The sequence below is a fragment of the Elaeis guineensis genome, chromosome 3, assembly GCF_000442705.2.
Source record: "Elaeis guineensis isolate ETL-2024a chromosome 3, EG11, whole genome shotgun sequence".
In the NCBI taxonomy this organism is placed as follows: Eukaryota; Viridiplantae; Streptophyta; class Magnoliopsida; order Arecales; family Arecaceae; genus Elaeis; species Elaeis guineensis.
In genome coordinates, this window is record NC_025995.2 from 42,374,712 (window position 1) to 42,390,074 (window position 15,363).

Sequence of the window (15,363 nt, forward strand, 5' to 3'; positions counted from 1 at the left end):
GTCCGCGGCCTTTGATCAAGAAAAACGGAGAGAAAGAGAGAGGGAAAAGAGTCGATGGATCGATTCTAAAGAGAGGAGGTCTTCTTATAGGAAATCCTAGGACTCCTATGGGTCTTAGGAGTCCGATTTTGCCTGGGTTTCGCCGGAGAAGAAGACTCCTACCGGGAGTCTTCTTCCCGGTTTTTACCCCTTTTTTTTTTTTGTTTTGTTTTGGGTTATAACATTCTTCACCCCTAAAAAAAAATTTCATCCTCGAAATTTTTCATACCTGTTACCATTGTATTGGAAGCCTGTGGATTCTGTTGAGTAAGTGCATAAACTCTTCCCTGGGTTTTAGAAATCTTTCCGCCCTCCTTATGTTGTCCTTCATGAGTTCTTTTGCCAGCTTGATTTTCAGTATTTAGTGGGCAGCTAGCAATTTTATGATCTTTCTGACCACATTTGAAACAAGCACCGGTATTCCAATAGCAATCTTTGTCTGCATAATTTTTGCCATATCTGGAGCACGGCTCACCATCAATCTGTTGAGTCTTATTGTCTACTGTTCCCTTGGCTGATCTTTTGATGTTTTTATTATTATGATGCTCATACTTTAACGTCCCAATATTCCTAATGTTTACCCACCTACACTCATACTATGTCAAATTCTATGTGTCATAATTTATCCACTTATGCTCTGATACCATATTAATTGTCACGCCCCCAACCCGAGATTTGTGAATCGAGGGTCGCGGCAACCGCCGCATACTCATGAAGAACTCTCTCCATAAGCATGCAAGGCATCTCATCACGATATCAATGCATCACAGCGGAATAAATTCAAGTAATTATTATTCAACTGTAATTCAAGTAATTAAATCAAATGTCTTACATCCAATAAATTTTTTTTTTGAACAATAAAATAATAGATCTAAGTTCAATGAAGTTGACAATGCTAAATCTCGCCTCTAAAAGCTTTGTCCCAATATTTCTTCCCACGCTCGAAATTAATTATCTGAATCTGAAAAATAGAAAGAAAGGTAATGAGCTAGACAGTCCAGTAAGTAACAAGTATCTCTACCAGATATTTCAGATATTATCTAATTTTCAAGAATAATGCTGCAAATAAACATAAGAATATATTTCATGCTGATTTAATACAAATCAAATATTTTCAAATATTCACATATAATATAATCATAAATTCGATTCGATTCAAAACACTCGTAACTCAACAGCCTTGACTATGACCAACGTTTAACCCCCATTGGCGGGGTCCACAGAATACCAGCGCACAACCCCCACTGGTAGGATCCACAAATACCAGCGCACAACCCCTACTGGCAGGGTCCACAAACACCAGCGCACAACCCCCACTGGCAGGGTCCACAAATACCAACGTATAATCCCTATTGGCGGGGCCCACTGAAACATAGTTAGGCCGAGAGCATAAATCCGATCTATATCAAAACACTTTGTACCATAATATATATCATAATCTTTCATTAAACAGGTGCATAAATCGATATACCATAACATTTCAAAAGCACTTTTCTTACAAAACATAATTTCATAAATCATGCATAATTTCAGAGAATAATTATTTATTTTCAGAATAAATATGGAATATCTCGAGAAGATGATTCATTACTTACCTTTCACGGAGCACTGAACAAATGGATCGACTAACTTCTAGTAGATTCTTCCGCGCCTATTATCCAAAATTATATTTTTACATTAATTTAATTCAAAATTAAATCTAACAAATCCCAAAATTAAAATCTCGCTTAAAATCAGACTCGTCTCTAAACTCGATCAGAATCATCAGATGAAGCCTTCCCCTATGCTAATCTTAGAAGGATAACTTTAGAGAGAGAAATCCATCAAGAGAGAGAAAAACAAGCTAGAGAGAGAAAATTCTAGAGAGAAAGTAGAGAGAGAAAGTCCAATTCCAGAGAGAGAAAGTCAGGGTTCAGACTGAGAGAAGAGAGAGAAGAGAGAGAAGAGAGAGAAACTCTCTCTCTCATCAATTTTAATTTTTTATTTATTTATTTATTTATTTATTTGTTCATACATATATATATATATATATTATTATTTTTTTCTTTTCTTTTCTTTTCTTTTTCTTCTTTTCTTTTTCTTCTTTTTTTTTTCTTTTTTTTTTCTTTCCTTTTCTTTTTCTCTTTTTCCTTCTTTCTCTTTTCTTTTTCTTCTTTTTCTTCTTTTTCTTCTTTTTCTTCTTTTCTTCTTTTTCTTGGTTCTTCCCGTGCCGGAACAGGGGACGATAGTCCTCCGGCCTTGACCGGCCGTTCGGGCCACGACCGTCGCGGCGGAGACCGACGACCGACGGGGGCCACTCCCCCAGTCACAGAGGAGACATGGCCGGCGATCACTTCCGATCGCCGGTGCCGGAAAATCCAAGGAAAAAGGCCCAAAAACAGGGCGTCTTTCCTGATCGAAAGATCAGCGATACTCGTCGCCGGCAGCCGTGCACAGGAGCATGGGAGGAAGGAGAAGAAGAGGGAAACTTACCTCAGCCTCCGGAGACCTCGTTGGCGGCAATCACGGTGAGAAATCAAAGGGTGTCCGCGGCCTTTGATCGAGAAAAACGAAGAGAAGGAGAGAGGGAAAAGAGTCGATGGATCGATTCTAAAGAGAGGGGGTCTTCTTATAGGAAATCCTAGGACTCCTAGGGGTCTTAGGAGTCTGATTTTGCCTGGGTTTCGCCGGAGAAGAAGACTCCTACCGGGAGTCTTCTTCCCGATTTTTACCCTTTTTTTTTTTGGATTATAACACCATTACTCTTCATAATAAATTCCTCCTAGCCCCGTGCGGCCCACTACTAGGCGGTTACAAACGTCGCTATCAATCCATTGCTCCCTCCGCCTATAAAAAGGGAGGGGCCCAGATACGTTACTCTCTAAGCTCTACTTTCTATCCCAAAACTCTGCTAAAATTTTTGTTCAAGCACTCCATTCTTGTTGAGGCAGAGAACTGACTGGAGCGTCGGAGGGTCTTGCCGGAGCAACCCCAACTCCGGTTTAGACTTCTTTTGCAGGTCTCGATGGCGACCGCGACTCCCTCGACTCCAGCTTCTCCGACGCAGGCAGATTTTTGCACCAACAGGATTGGCGCTAGAGGAAGGGTGGCATGTCTTCGCAGTACCCTTGTTCTTAAAGAAGTGCTCAACGGGACCACCTCCGGTCATCTTTTCCGACGACCTCTCCTCCTTCCCCCACTAGATCTTTCGCCCGATGCCTCCTCGCAAAGCATCCACATGGTGATCCACAGCCTCCGCGGCCAGATCTCAAGCTCCGGCCTCACCTCCAATTTCCCAGCCTTCTCCTCCTCCTCCGGCAACGGCCGTCGGCGTGGGGCAGTCAGACGATCGGCTTCCGACGGATTTCACCAACGCCATCTCGAGAGAATCCCGGTAGGGAGCAACCAGCGTATTGACCGTACCTCCCAAGTGACAAAAGATTGAGGAGTCCATAACCTTTACTGAAGAAGATGCTCGGAGAGTCCAATTTCCTCATAACGATGCAGTTGTAGTTTCTTTGAATATAGCTAATTACGATGTCCGCCGCATTCTTGTCGACAATGGAAGTTCGACCGACATTTTTTTCTACGACGCTTTCTCAAAAATGTCCATCCTTGACAGCCATTTGGGACCGATTAACTCCCCTCTGGTAGGGTTCACCGGTGATGCTGTCCTGGTAGAAGGGGTAATAACTTTGACTGTAGCTACGGGTCGATATCCAAGACAATCCAGGGCTCTGGTGAATTTTTTGGTGGTGAAGGCGCCGTCAGCCTACAACGCAATCCTCGGCCGACCTGGCCTCAACGCTCTCCAGGCCGTAGTGTCAACCTACTATTTGAAATTGAAATTCCCTACCAACCAGGGGGTCGGAGAAGTCATGAGAGACCAAGCCCTGGCCAGACATTACTACAACATAACCTTGCAAAGAAGTGACCAATCTGACCTCTGTCCGTTTGATGGGCTGGACGCCCGTGACGATCTCGCTGAGGAAAGGGGTGGCCCAATCGAAGATCTGGTTTTGATCCCTTTGAACGATGGGAATGCGGAGCATGTGGTGAAGATCGGCTCCAACCTGGGGGAAGAGGTACGGATGCATCTCATTGATTTTCTATGAAAGAATGCGGATGTTTTCGCTTGGATTCCAGCAGACATACCGGGGATTGACACAGAAGTCATGGAACACCATCTGACCGTCGATCCAAATCATCGACCGACGAAAGAAAAGGTTCGAGGTCATGCACCGGAGAGGCAGAAAACGATAGCCGAAGAAGTGGACAAACTCCTGAAAGCTAGGTTCATTAGAGAAGTCAATTATCCTGATTGGATTTTCAATGTCGTCATAGTCAAAAAGGCAAACGGCAAGTGGAGGATGTGTATAGCTTCAAAAAGCTGAATAAAGCCTGCCTAAAGAACAGCTACCCCCTGCCTAGAATTGATCAACTGGTGGTTGCAACCTCGGGCCATGAGCTCCTCACCTTTATGGATGCATTCTCCGGCTATAATCAAATCAGGATGGCGCCAGAAGACAAAGAAAAGACTGCTTTCATTACTAACCGTGGCCTTTACTATTACAGGGTCATGCCTTTTGGCCTCAAAAATGCAGGTGCGACCTATCAGCGGCTGGTGAACAAAATCTTCAAGGAGCAGATCGGCCGCAACATGGAGGTCTACGTGGACGACATGCTCGTGAAAAGCAAATCTTCCATGAATTACGTCGCCGACCTCGAGGAGACCTTCGGCGCCCTCCAGAAATAGAAGATGAAGCTGAACCCGACTAAATGTGCTTTCGGAGTGACCTCGGGGAAGTTCCTGGGCTTCATAGTATCGGAGCGCGGGATTGAAGCCAATCCAGAGAAAATTTACGCCATCCAAGAGATGGCCACCCCGAAGTCGATAAAAGAGGTTCAACGTCTTACAGGGAGGGTAGCAGCCCTGAATCGCTTCGTCGCGAGGTTGGTCGAACGGTGCTTACCCTTCTTCCAAACCCTCAAGCGGCCGAAGAACTTCTGTTGGACCCCTGAGTGCCAACAGGCATTCGAAGAGCTAAGGAGCTACCTCGGCTCGCCTCCGTTGTTGACGAAGTCCGAGCCTAGAGAGGAGCTGTTTTTGTACCTGGCGGTCTCCCCTATGGCTCTCGCAGCAGTCCTTGTCAAGGAGGAAGCAAAGATTCAGCGGCCGATCTACTACATCAGTCATGCGTTGAGAGACGCCGAAACCAGGTATACTAAATTAGAGAAACTAACTTACGCCCTGTTGATTGCAGTCCGGAGGCTCCGACCCTACTTTCAAGGGCATACCGTAACGTTACTCACCGACCAGCCGATCAAGGCGATTCTGCACCGGACAGATGCCTCCGGGAGGATGGCGAAATGGGCGATCGAGCTCACAGAATTCGACATCAACTATCGATCTAGACCGACGGTAAAAGTCCAGATATTGGCAGATTTTATAGTAGAGTGCACTATCCCGGAGGAGGCCGAACGTGAACAGGGTGAAATTGACGACCTTGAGCCCCGACCGAACTCCCCTGAAGGAGAAGCCGCCCCCCCTGGCTATTTTTGGGCCCTCTACATAGACGGGTCTTCCAACATGTTGGGCGCGGGCGCGGGCCTGATCTTGATCAGTCCGGAGGGAATCGTTGCGGAGTACGCTCTGCGCTTCGAGTTTCCTGCAACAAACAATGGAGCAGAATATGAAGCCCTGATCGCAGGGTTGAGGATCGCCAAAGAATTGGGAGTAGACCGGCTCCAAGTTCACAGCGACTCCCAATTGGTAGTGGGACAAGTCAGCGGAAGCTACGAAGAACGGGAGGACAGCATGGCTAGATATCTTGAAAAGGTAAAGGAGCTCATCCCTGCCTTTAGTAGCTTCGACATCAGGCAGATTCCAAGGACAGAAAATATTAGGGCCGATCTTCTCTCCAAGCTGGCTACGCTGGCTCCGACCGAATTATCCAAGGGTATTCTCTTTGAAGTTCTGAAGTGCCCAAGTACAGAAGAATTGCGGCCTGTGATGGAAGTGGACCATGAGCCCAGTTGGATCGACCCGCTGGTGGCATATCTCAGAGACGAGGTTCTCCCTCATGATGCAAAAGAAGCTCGGAAGCTTAAAAATCAAGCCTCCCGATACATCCTTTATGAGGGCAAGTTGTACAAGAGATCATACTCTCTGCCCCTTTTAAAATGCCTCTGGCCTTCGGAAGCTGACTACGCCTTGTGGGAGATGCATGAAGGAATCTACGGAAGCCATCTGGGAGCTAGATCCTTATCCCACAAGTTGCTCCGCCAAGGATATTACTGGCCGACAATGCATCGTGACTCGATTGAATACGTCAGAAAGTGTGACCGATGTCAGAGATATGCCAACATCCAGAGACAGCCCGCCGCCGAGCTTACACCCTTGAGTGCCCCATGACCGTTTGCGCAATGGGGGATGGATATCCTTGGACCCTTTCCCGTGGCGTCGGGGCAGAGGAAGTTCCTCCTAGTAGCGATTGACTACTTCACCAAGTGGGTCGAAGCTGAACCACTGACGAAAATCACAGAAGCTAAAGTGCAAGACTTCGTCTGGAAGTCAATCGTTTGCAGGTTCGGCCTGCCAAGAACCCTAATTACTGATAATGGGTGGCAATTCGCGAGAGCGAGATTCGCCGAATTCTGTGAAGACCTAAACATCTCCCACAACTTCACATCAGTAGCCCATCCTCAAGCGAACGACGAAGCCGAAGTGACCAATAGAACCCTGCTGCAAGGGATCAAGACAAGGCTCGAAAAGACGAAGAGAACTTGGGCAGACGAACTTTATCATGTACTGTGGGCGTACCGAACTACCCAAAGACTGCCCACGGGGGAGACCCCCTTCGCTCTAGCCTTCGGAACGGAGGCTGTTATCCCAATTGAGCTTAAACTCCCGTCGGCACGAGTCGTGGCATTCAACGAACATCACAATTCGCAAGGTCTTAAAGCCAACCTCGACTTACTGGAAGAAAAGCGGAAGGTAGCTCAAGTTCAGATGGCATTCTACAGATAGAAAATCGCCCGCTATTACAATTCCTGGGTCAAGAATAAAGTCTTTAGAGCAAGAGATCTAGTGCTTCGACGAGCCGCTGTCTCACAACCTCAAGATCGAGGGAAGCTCACCCCAAATTGGGAAGGCCCATACGAAGTCAAAGAAGTAGTCCGACCCGGAACTTATTACCTCAAGGAGCTTGGAGGAGCAGACCTCCCGCGGCCATGGAGCTCGAAAAACTTACGAATGTATTACCGATAACTTTGTTTTAAATAAAAATTTCATATCCACATGTCTTCTCTTAGCGCGAGCCTATATCGACAGGATAGTCAAAACAAACCGTGTCGGGAGCAAAAGGAGAACTTCGTCTCGACGAAATCGAAGGCCCGGTTCTCCTTAGATCGGATGGGGGGAGAGGCCAAGCAGCGCCCATATGCACCCCCACAGCCATGTTAGGGACAGGAGGAGAATCTCGCCCTAACATGAGCAAAGTCAAAGGCCCGGTTATCCTTAGACCGGATGGGGAGAGAGGCCAAGCAGCGCCCATATGCCCCCCACAGCCATGTTAGGGACAGGAGGAGAACCTCGCCCTAACATGAGCAAAGTCGAAGGCCCGGTTACCCTTAGATCGGATGGGGGGAGAGGCCAAGCAGCACCCATATGCGCCCCCACAGCCATGTTAGGGATAGGAGGAGAACCTTGCCCTAACATGAGCAAAGTCGAAGGCCCGGTTACCCTTAGACCGGATGGGGGGAGAGGCCCTGCAACGCCCGTATGTGCCCCCACAGCCCTGTTAGGGACATGAGGAAAACCTCGCCCTAACTTGAGCAAAGTCGAAGGCCCGGTTACCCTTAGATCGGATGGGGGGAGAGGCCCTGCAACGCCCGTATGTGCCCCCACAGCCCTGTTAGGGACAGGAGGAGAATCTCGCCCTAACTTGAGCAAGGTCGAAGGCCCGATTACACTTAGACCGGATGGGGGGAGAGGCCCCGCAACACCCATATGTGCCCCCATAGCCCTGTTAGCGACAAGAGGAGGACCTCGTCCTAACCTGAGCTAAAATCGATTACGTCAGAAATAGGGGAAGAACCCCGTCCTGACGCCAATTGAGATCTGATCATTTAAGACCAGATAAGAAGAAGGGAACCTTACCGGCGACCCCTTCGCGCTCCCGCGACCCCACCAAGAGCGGAGGAAAAATCCTCACTCGAAAAAAAGAAAAAGAAAAAAGAGGAGGGGAGTTAAAAAGGAAAGCGACGAACTGCATCAGCGACGAATGAAAAACGAATTACATCGAAGATACGAGGAACCTCGTCTCAGCGAGGATTGGAGTTCTTATCAAAATTTTCGGCCTTTAAGAAAGCTCTCAACACAGACCAGAGATAAGATGGCTTCCTCGGGATGACGAGAAGCTCGGGCCTCCGAGCTCGAACTCTGAAAGGGGGCGTCAAACCCGAGCGGCCCCGGGCAAGTCTGCGGCCGTGGACAAAAGGACGGGTCAATGCGATAGCAATCGGGTACCTCCGAACGGCATCGATATCAAGCAAAGCAAAAGCAGAAAGAAGCTCGGCAAACGACAATTCAACATGCGAGTAAAAGAGGTAACGAAAAATTCTCTTCTCATGTCGTTAATTAAGTATACATCACAAAGCCCTCAAGGCTGAGGAAGGAAGGCGACCGAAAAAACGAGCCGACACGACGACGACCAGTAACCTCCGGGCGACGTCGACAAAAAAAAAAAAAAAGAGAAGGGGGGGAAGAAGAGAGAAAGCAGACGAAAAGGAAAAGAGGAGAGGAATACAATAATAACAATGGTGAATGAAAGAAGTTCGGCAGGCAACAACAACCAAATCTCCTTCTCATTCTCGATTAACAAGATGTACGTTACAAGACCCTGAGGGTCGAGAAAAAAGAACATTACTACAAGACTCGAAAGGAACACGTTAGGGACCACTTCAAGCTCTCGGCTTCTCCTTCCAGTTCCATCCTTTTTAGCAGTATCTTCCAGTGCATGTGATAAACCCCTCTGCTCTCACCCCCCACCTCGTTCCGCTCCATTGCCGAAGCCCCAACCCTAAGGGAAAAAGGGGGGGATAGAATTCAAAGGACAGCGACGGCGATGGTAGCGGCGACGACGACCTGCATCAAGAAGAACCGGAGGTACCCCGGAGGCCGCGATAGCACCGGAGGCATGCACCACCACCGTGTGCTCCACGACAACCACCGTCCTAGGTACTTCGACAAGGTCGGCATGCGCTACTTCCACCGTCCCCGCAACAAGTTCTACGACCCCACCGTCGGCGCTGACCGCTTCTGGTCCCTCGGCCCCGACGACGTCAAGAATCCCGCCACAGCTTGTGACGGCAACTCTGCCCCCTTGACCGGTGTCACCCCGTTCAACTACTCTGAAATTCTCGGGCGGAATGCGTTCACCGGTTGTTTCCGTTATTAAATCCCTGTTGTTGAAGGAATTCTCCCTCGAGCCCCCTGTGAGGCGGTGGGGACCCTCAATGACAGTTCGACAGCCGGAGAATTTGCAGGCCGCTGTTTTCCCCCTCCTACTCCTCTTGATCCGTGGCATCCTCTCGAGGTTGGCCTCCTGGGCAGAAGCCCCGATGGGAGAACCCCTCGAAGGGGCTCGGAAGACTGAAGGCGGCGGGGTGCCAGCGGAGATGGCGAAGACTGGTGCGAAGAGTGCTTAGAGTCGAAAAGGACGCCGATGGAGTGACTAAACTCTCAGACAGAAGAAAGATGTCAACTCTCAGGCAAAGTGAAGCCCTTGGAGGGAAGGAGGGGGGCTTAAATAAGCGACGGGGCCTGGCGCAGTTATGGTGGCGGATATCCCTAAGTCCACCGAGGCCCGCCACATGTCCCACTCACCGTGACGTAAGGTTGGCTGCTAGTGGGACCATTATGGTGTGGCGCTTAGGATTACACTCCGGGGGAAATTCCGAAAGGACTCTTCGGATCGCCCTAATCGAAAAAAGACTCCAACACGCTTGCATTGAATGCCAAGATTTTCGAGGGCGGTCATGTGCAGAATTCAAGGAAACAACTTCGACTGTGAAAATTTTTCTGTACTTCGTTCGAAACTCGAACTCGGAAGTAGGGGGACTGGTGTTGGATATAAAATCCCCCCCCCAACCGAAGTTCGTATCAAGAGTGACCACTCAAGGATTCTACCGACGTCCGACCTTCGGCGATTTCTCTCCTGCGGCTGAGTCTCCGCAGCATTCCCGAGTTCTACCGATGGATAAACCCCCCACCAGCGTCGACCAGATTCTTCACGACAGACAGACTCCTATGGGAGCCGGACTTCGTCCCCGACTTCAATTGCAGGTAGACTTCGTCCGGACTCCTACGAGAGCCGGACTTCGTCCCCGACTTCAATTGCAGGTAGACTTCGTCCGGACTCCTACGGGAGTCGAACTTCGTCCCCGACTTCAATTGCAGGTAGACTTCGTCCAGACTCCTACGGGAGCCGGACTTCATCCCCGACTTCAATTGCAGGAAGACTTCGTCCGGACTCCTACGGGAGCCGAACTTCATCCCCGACTCTGACTGCAGGTAGACTTCGTCCGGACTCCTACGGGAGCCGGACTTCATCCCCGACTTTAATTGCAGAAAGACTTCATCCGGACTCCTACGGGAGCCGGACTTCGTCCCCGACTCCGACTGCAGGAAGACTTCATCCAGACTCCTACGGGAGCCGGACTTCGTCTACAGAAAGCCTCTGACTGGGCTCCTACGGCAAATGGCCCTCGCCTATAGTACTAACGCTCAAGGCACCAAACGGTAGACAGCCCGCCAGCAACATCCGAGCTCCTTTCAGATGGATAGCCACCTCTCTTCACCAGGCGCTTCAACCGAACTTCGATCGACAGGCCTAGACTCCCTGACAGGCCACAGTAACGGCCACGACTCTGCTCCACCTCCTGCGATGGATTCTGTGCGGCTCCATCACTCCCCGTAACAGGCTCCACGCGGCAGGCCGCAGTAATGACCGCGATTCTGCTCCACTTCCTGCGACGGATACTGCACGGCTCCACCACTCTCTGGCGAGTCGCGACAACGGACGCCGCTCTACTCTCCGCAACAGACTCCACGTGGCGAGCCATGGTGACAGCCATGACTCCACCCCATTACTCTTCATAATAAATTCCTCCTGGCCCCATGCGGCCCACTACTAGGCGGTTACAAACGTCGCTATCAATCCGTTGCTCCCTCCGCCTATAAAAAGGGAGGGGCCCAAATACGTTACTCTCTAAGCTCTACTTTCTATCCCAAAACTCTGCTAAAATTTCCGTTCGAGCACTCCATTCTTGTTGAGGCAGAGAACTGACTTGAGCGTCGGAGGGTCTTGCCGGAGCAACCCCAACTCCGGTTTAGACTTCTTTTGCAGGTCCCGGTGGCAACCGCGACTCCCTCGACTCCAGCTTCTCCGACGCAAACGAATTTTTGCACCAACACCCACCTACACTCATACTATGTCTAATTCTGTGTCATAATTTATCCACTTATGCTCTGATACCATATTAATTATCATGCCCTCAGTCCGAGATCGCGAGCAGGAGGTCGTGGCAACCGCCGCATACTTATGAAGAACTCTCTTCATAAGCATGCAAGGCATCTTATCACGATATCAATGCATCACAGCGAAATAAATTCAAATAATTATTATTCAACTTTAATTGAAGTAATTAAAATAAATATCTTACATCCAATAAAATTTTACTAACAATAAAACAATAGATCTAAGTTCAATAAAGTTGACAATGCTAAATCTCCCTCTAAAAGCTGTCCCAATATTTCTTCCCACGCTCGAATTAATTATCTGAATCTAAAAAATAGAAAGAAAGGTAATGAGCTAGACAGTCCAGTAAGTAACAAATATCTCAACTAGATATTTCAGATATTATATAATTTTCAAGAACAATATTACAAATAAACATAAAAATATATTTTATGCTGATTTAATACAAATCCAATATTTTCAAATATTCACATATAATATAATCATAAATCCGATTCGATTCAAAACACTCATAACTCAACGGCCTTGACTATGACCAATGTTTAACCCCCATTGACGGGGTCCACTGAATACCAGCGCACAACCCCCACTGGCAGGGTCCACAAACACCAGTATACAACCCCGACTGATAGGATCCACTGAGTACCAACATATAATCCCCATTGACGGAACCCACTGAAACATAGTTAGGCTGAGAGCATAAATCCGATCTGTATCAAAATACTTTGTATCATAATATATCATAATTTTTCACTGAACGTGTGCATAATCGACGTACCATAATATTTCAAAAGTACTTTTCTTTCAAAACATAATTTCATAAATCATGCATAATTTCAGAGAATAATTATTTATTTTCAGAATAAATATAAAATATCTCGAGAAGATGATTCAATACTTACCTTTCACATAGCACTGGATGAATAGATCGACTAACTTCTAGGAGATTCTTCAGTGTCTATTATCTAAAATTATATTTTTATATTAATTTTAATTTAAAATTAAATCTAAACAAATCCAAAATCAAAACCTCACTTAAAATCAGACTCTTCCCTAAACTCGATCAAAATCATCAAAATGAAACCTTTCACTATGCTAATTCTAGAGGAATAACTTTAGAGAGAGAAATCCATCAAGAGAGAGAAACAACCTAGAGAGAGAAAATTTTAGAGAGAAAAAGTAAAGAGAGAAAATCCAATTCCAGAGAGAGAAAGTAAGGATTCAGACTGAAAGAAGAGAGAAACTCTCTCTCATTTTTTTTATTTTATTATTTATTTATTTATTTATTTATTTATGTATACATTTTTTTTCCTTCTTTTTCTTTTCTTTTCTTTTCTTTTCTCTTTTTCTTCTTTTTCTTCTCTTCTCTTCTCTTCTCTTCTCTTCTCTTCTCTTTCTCTCGGCTCCTTCCAGGCCGAAACAGGAGACCTGCGGATCTCCTACCTTGACCGACCGTTCAGGCCATGGCCGGCACAACGAACCCGATGGCAGGGGAGGGCCACTCCCGGGTTCGGAGGGACAAGCCCGACGGTCGGTTGCGATCGTCGATGCCGGAAAATCCACGAAAAGAAGAGACCAAAATAGGAGTCTCTTCTCCGACCAAAAATCGGCGACACCCGTCGCCGGCAGTCGCGCACAAAAGCACGGAAAGAAGGAGAAAGAAGAGAGGAAAAGAAGAAGAACTTACTTCGGCCTCCGGTGACCCCGCCGGTGAGCAATCACGGTGAGAACGAAGTAAGGATCCGCGGCTCTAATTCGAAAAAATCAGAGAGGAAGAGAGGGAAAGAAGACTGATGATCGACTTCTAAAGAAAGGGAGGGTCTTCTTATAGAGAGCCTAGGTCTCCGAGAGGTTCTAGGACTCCCGATTCACCAAAGTCTCGTCGGAGAAAAAGACTCCTATCGGGAGTCTTCTTCCCGATTTTTCCTCTGTTTTCATTTTTTTTTTTTTTGGCTTGGGTCTTGCTAGATGGGCTTGGGCTTTTGGTTATAACAGGATGACAGCCAAGTATGATACAGGTTAGGACCAAACCACTGGTGGAAACCCTCGAAAGAACCAGGGTTATGTAGGGAGACAAGTTTCAATCCCCACATCACATGAGCTTCCAGTTAAAAAGAACACATGTAGCCTTACCAGAGACAGGAAAATCAGTAGATTAAACTGGTCAAGCGAGATCCCATAAAGAACTTCCCCTCAACATCAATCGATAACCAAAAAAAAAGCTCAAACTGAATCGTATGCACAATAATTTTTCAGAGTACCAGCAAAGGAACTCACAGGATACTGGAACCAGATCGTGTCAATAGTATCTTGTTATAAACTTACAGATGTGAGAACCAGAAAAAATAACTAGTCTAGTTAAAACCAACCCATAAGAAAATCACCCACTGAAAATTAAATCCCTTTCCTCTACAAGATCATTTTAGTTGAAAAAATAGAGAAAGAAAAGAAAGGAAGCAAAACAGAAAGAAAGCCAGAGTGAGTGGGAACCCACATGTAGACTGATCTTTATCCCCATACCATCAAGCATAGGATCTTTGGGAAAAAAATGTAAATTTATCTTCCAAAAATATCTGCAACCATGTTCCCAATTAATTAGCAAGCATACAATTGCTTCCTCTGTCAGCTAAGCCTGCAACAATAGGATCATAGAAAATAATCGGGTGTTCTACGAGTTACATCAGGTTCTCCTCTCCTTGGTGCTGGCTCAAACTGCAACCATAAATGCACTAGTTTAGAAGCTATTTCCAAAACATATTGCAAATAAGCACAGGACTGACATCAGAACATCAGTTAGTAGGAAGTCTCAAGAATTAGCAGACCAGTCAGACAATTATGGGCATTAGAATGTAACCCATATTCCATAATATTAAGGGGAAAAAGTTGCGGAACTCAATAAGAATCAGGATCAAGTACTATAAGCAGTTCAACAACACATTGACTATTGAAAGATCTGACACCTGGTAAAGGTTGAACACGAGCCTGAAATGCAAAGTTCATCAGCCTTCAACCTGATCTTCAGCGCAAAATTAAAATATATTCTACCAAGAACTCTTAAGAGCGACAACAACAGTTACACATCAAAAGCCCATATAACCATCTAATTTGGGAAATTTATGGAGTTAATATCCCACTCTTCTTCCCGTTGCTGTGATTTGCTATATATCATTTCACCGCAGTTGATTTGGCAACAGGTCACAACCCTAGGCAAGAGACAAGTACCTCTTCTAGGTTGGATGTGAACAAGCTATTCAGGGTAAAGAGAAGTAAATAGATGCATAAATCCCCACATCAACAACCCAACTCTTATATTCAAGTTTGGCTTGACAATCAAGACATGGATCCATCAACATCTAAAAGAATTTCATGTCTGGTTCTCAACCTGATGTTCACCCCTAGCATCTTCTGACAGGAGAGAAACCAGCCATGAAATTTGAAGATCAAGGGAATTACATAGTTTAAGCTCATGCAATTAGTAAGAAACCCTGTCAATACTCACACAAAATTTAGACAGTAGAAAAGAAAATAAAGGCAAGATCAGCATAGGGAACCACTTTCAATTATGAGGCACAGACATAGTGCAAGTCAGAGCCATATTGAACGATGACACTCTAGCTTAAAGTAAACCATATGGAGTAATTAATTTATGATTTCAAGAGATACCATAATGATATATGTTAGATGTATGTTCTACAAACCAATATGGCTGATACATTATAATATATCTAGGGCATAATTTTATACTTAATATATTGATATGATCAATAAAAATGGCAAGTTCTTTTTTCATTCAAGTGTAATG

The 15,363-nt window shown here is 46.3% G+C and overlaps 1 protein-coding gene across 7 annotated transcripts in view; it reads right to left on the minus strand.

Annotated features, from left to right (window-relative positions):
• Nucleotides 1–881: 881 nt before the first annotated feature.
• Nucleotides 882–15,363, minus strand: part of LOC105034019 (serine/threonine-protein phosphatase PP2A catalytic subunit) — a gene marked incomplete at its 5' end in the record, with an annotated part of 84,984 nt that continues 70,502 nt past the window's right edge. For 6 of the 7 annotated variants that reach the window (XM_073253772.1, XM_073253769.1, XM_073253771.1 and 3 more), the window contains 1 exon segment: nucleotides 13,780–14,273. In XM_073253772.1, coding sequence (XP_073109873.1) covers nucleotides 14,208–14,273 — 66 coding nt within the window. 7 annotated transcript variants of the gene reach the window in all.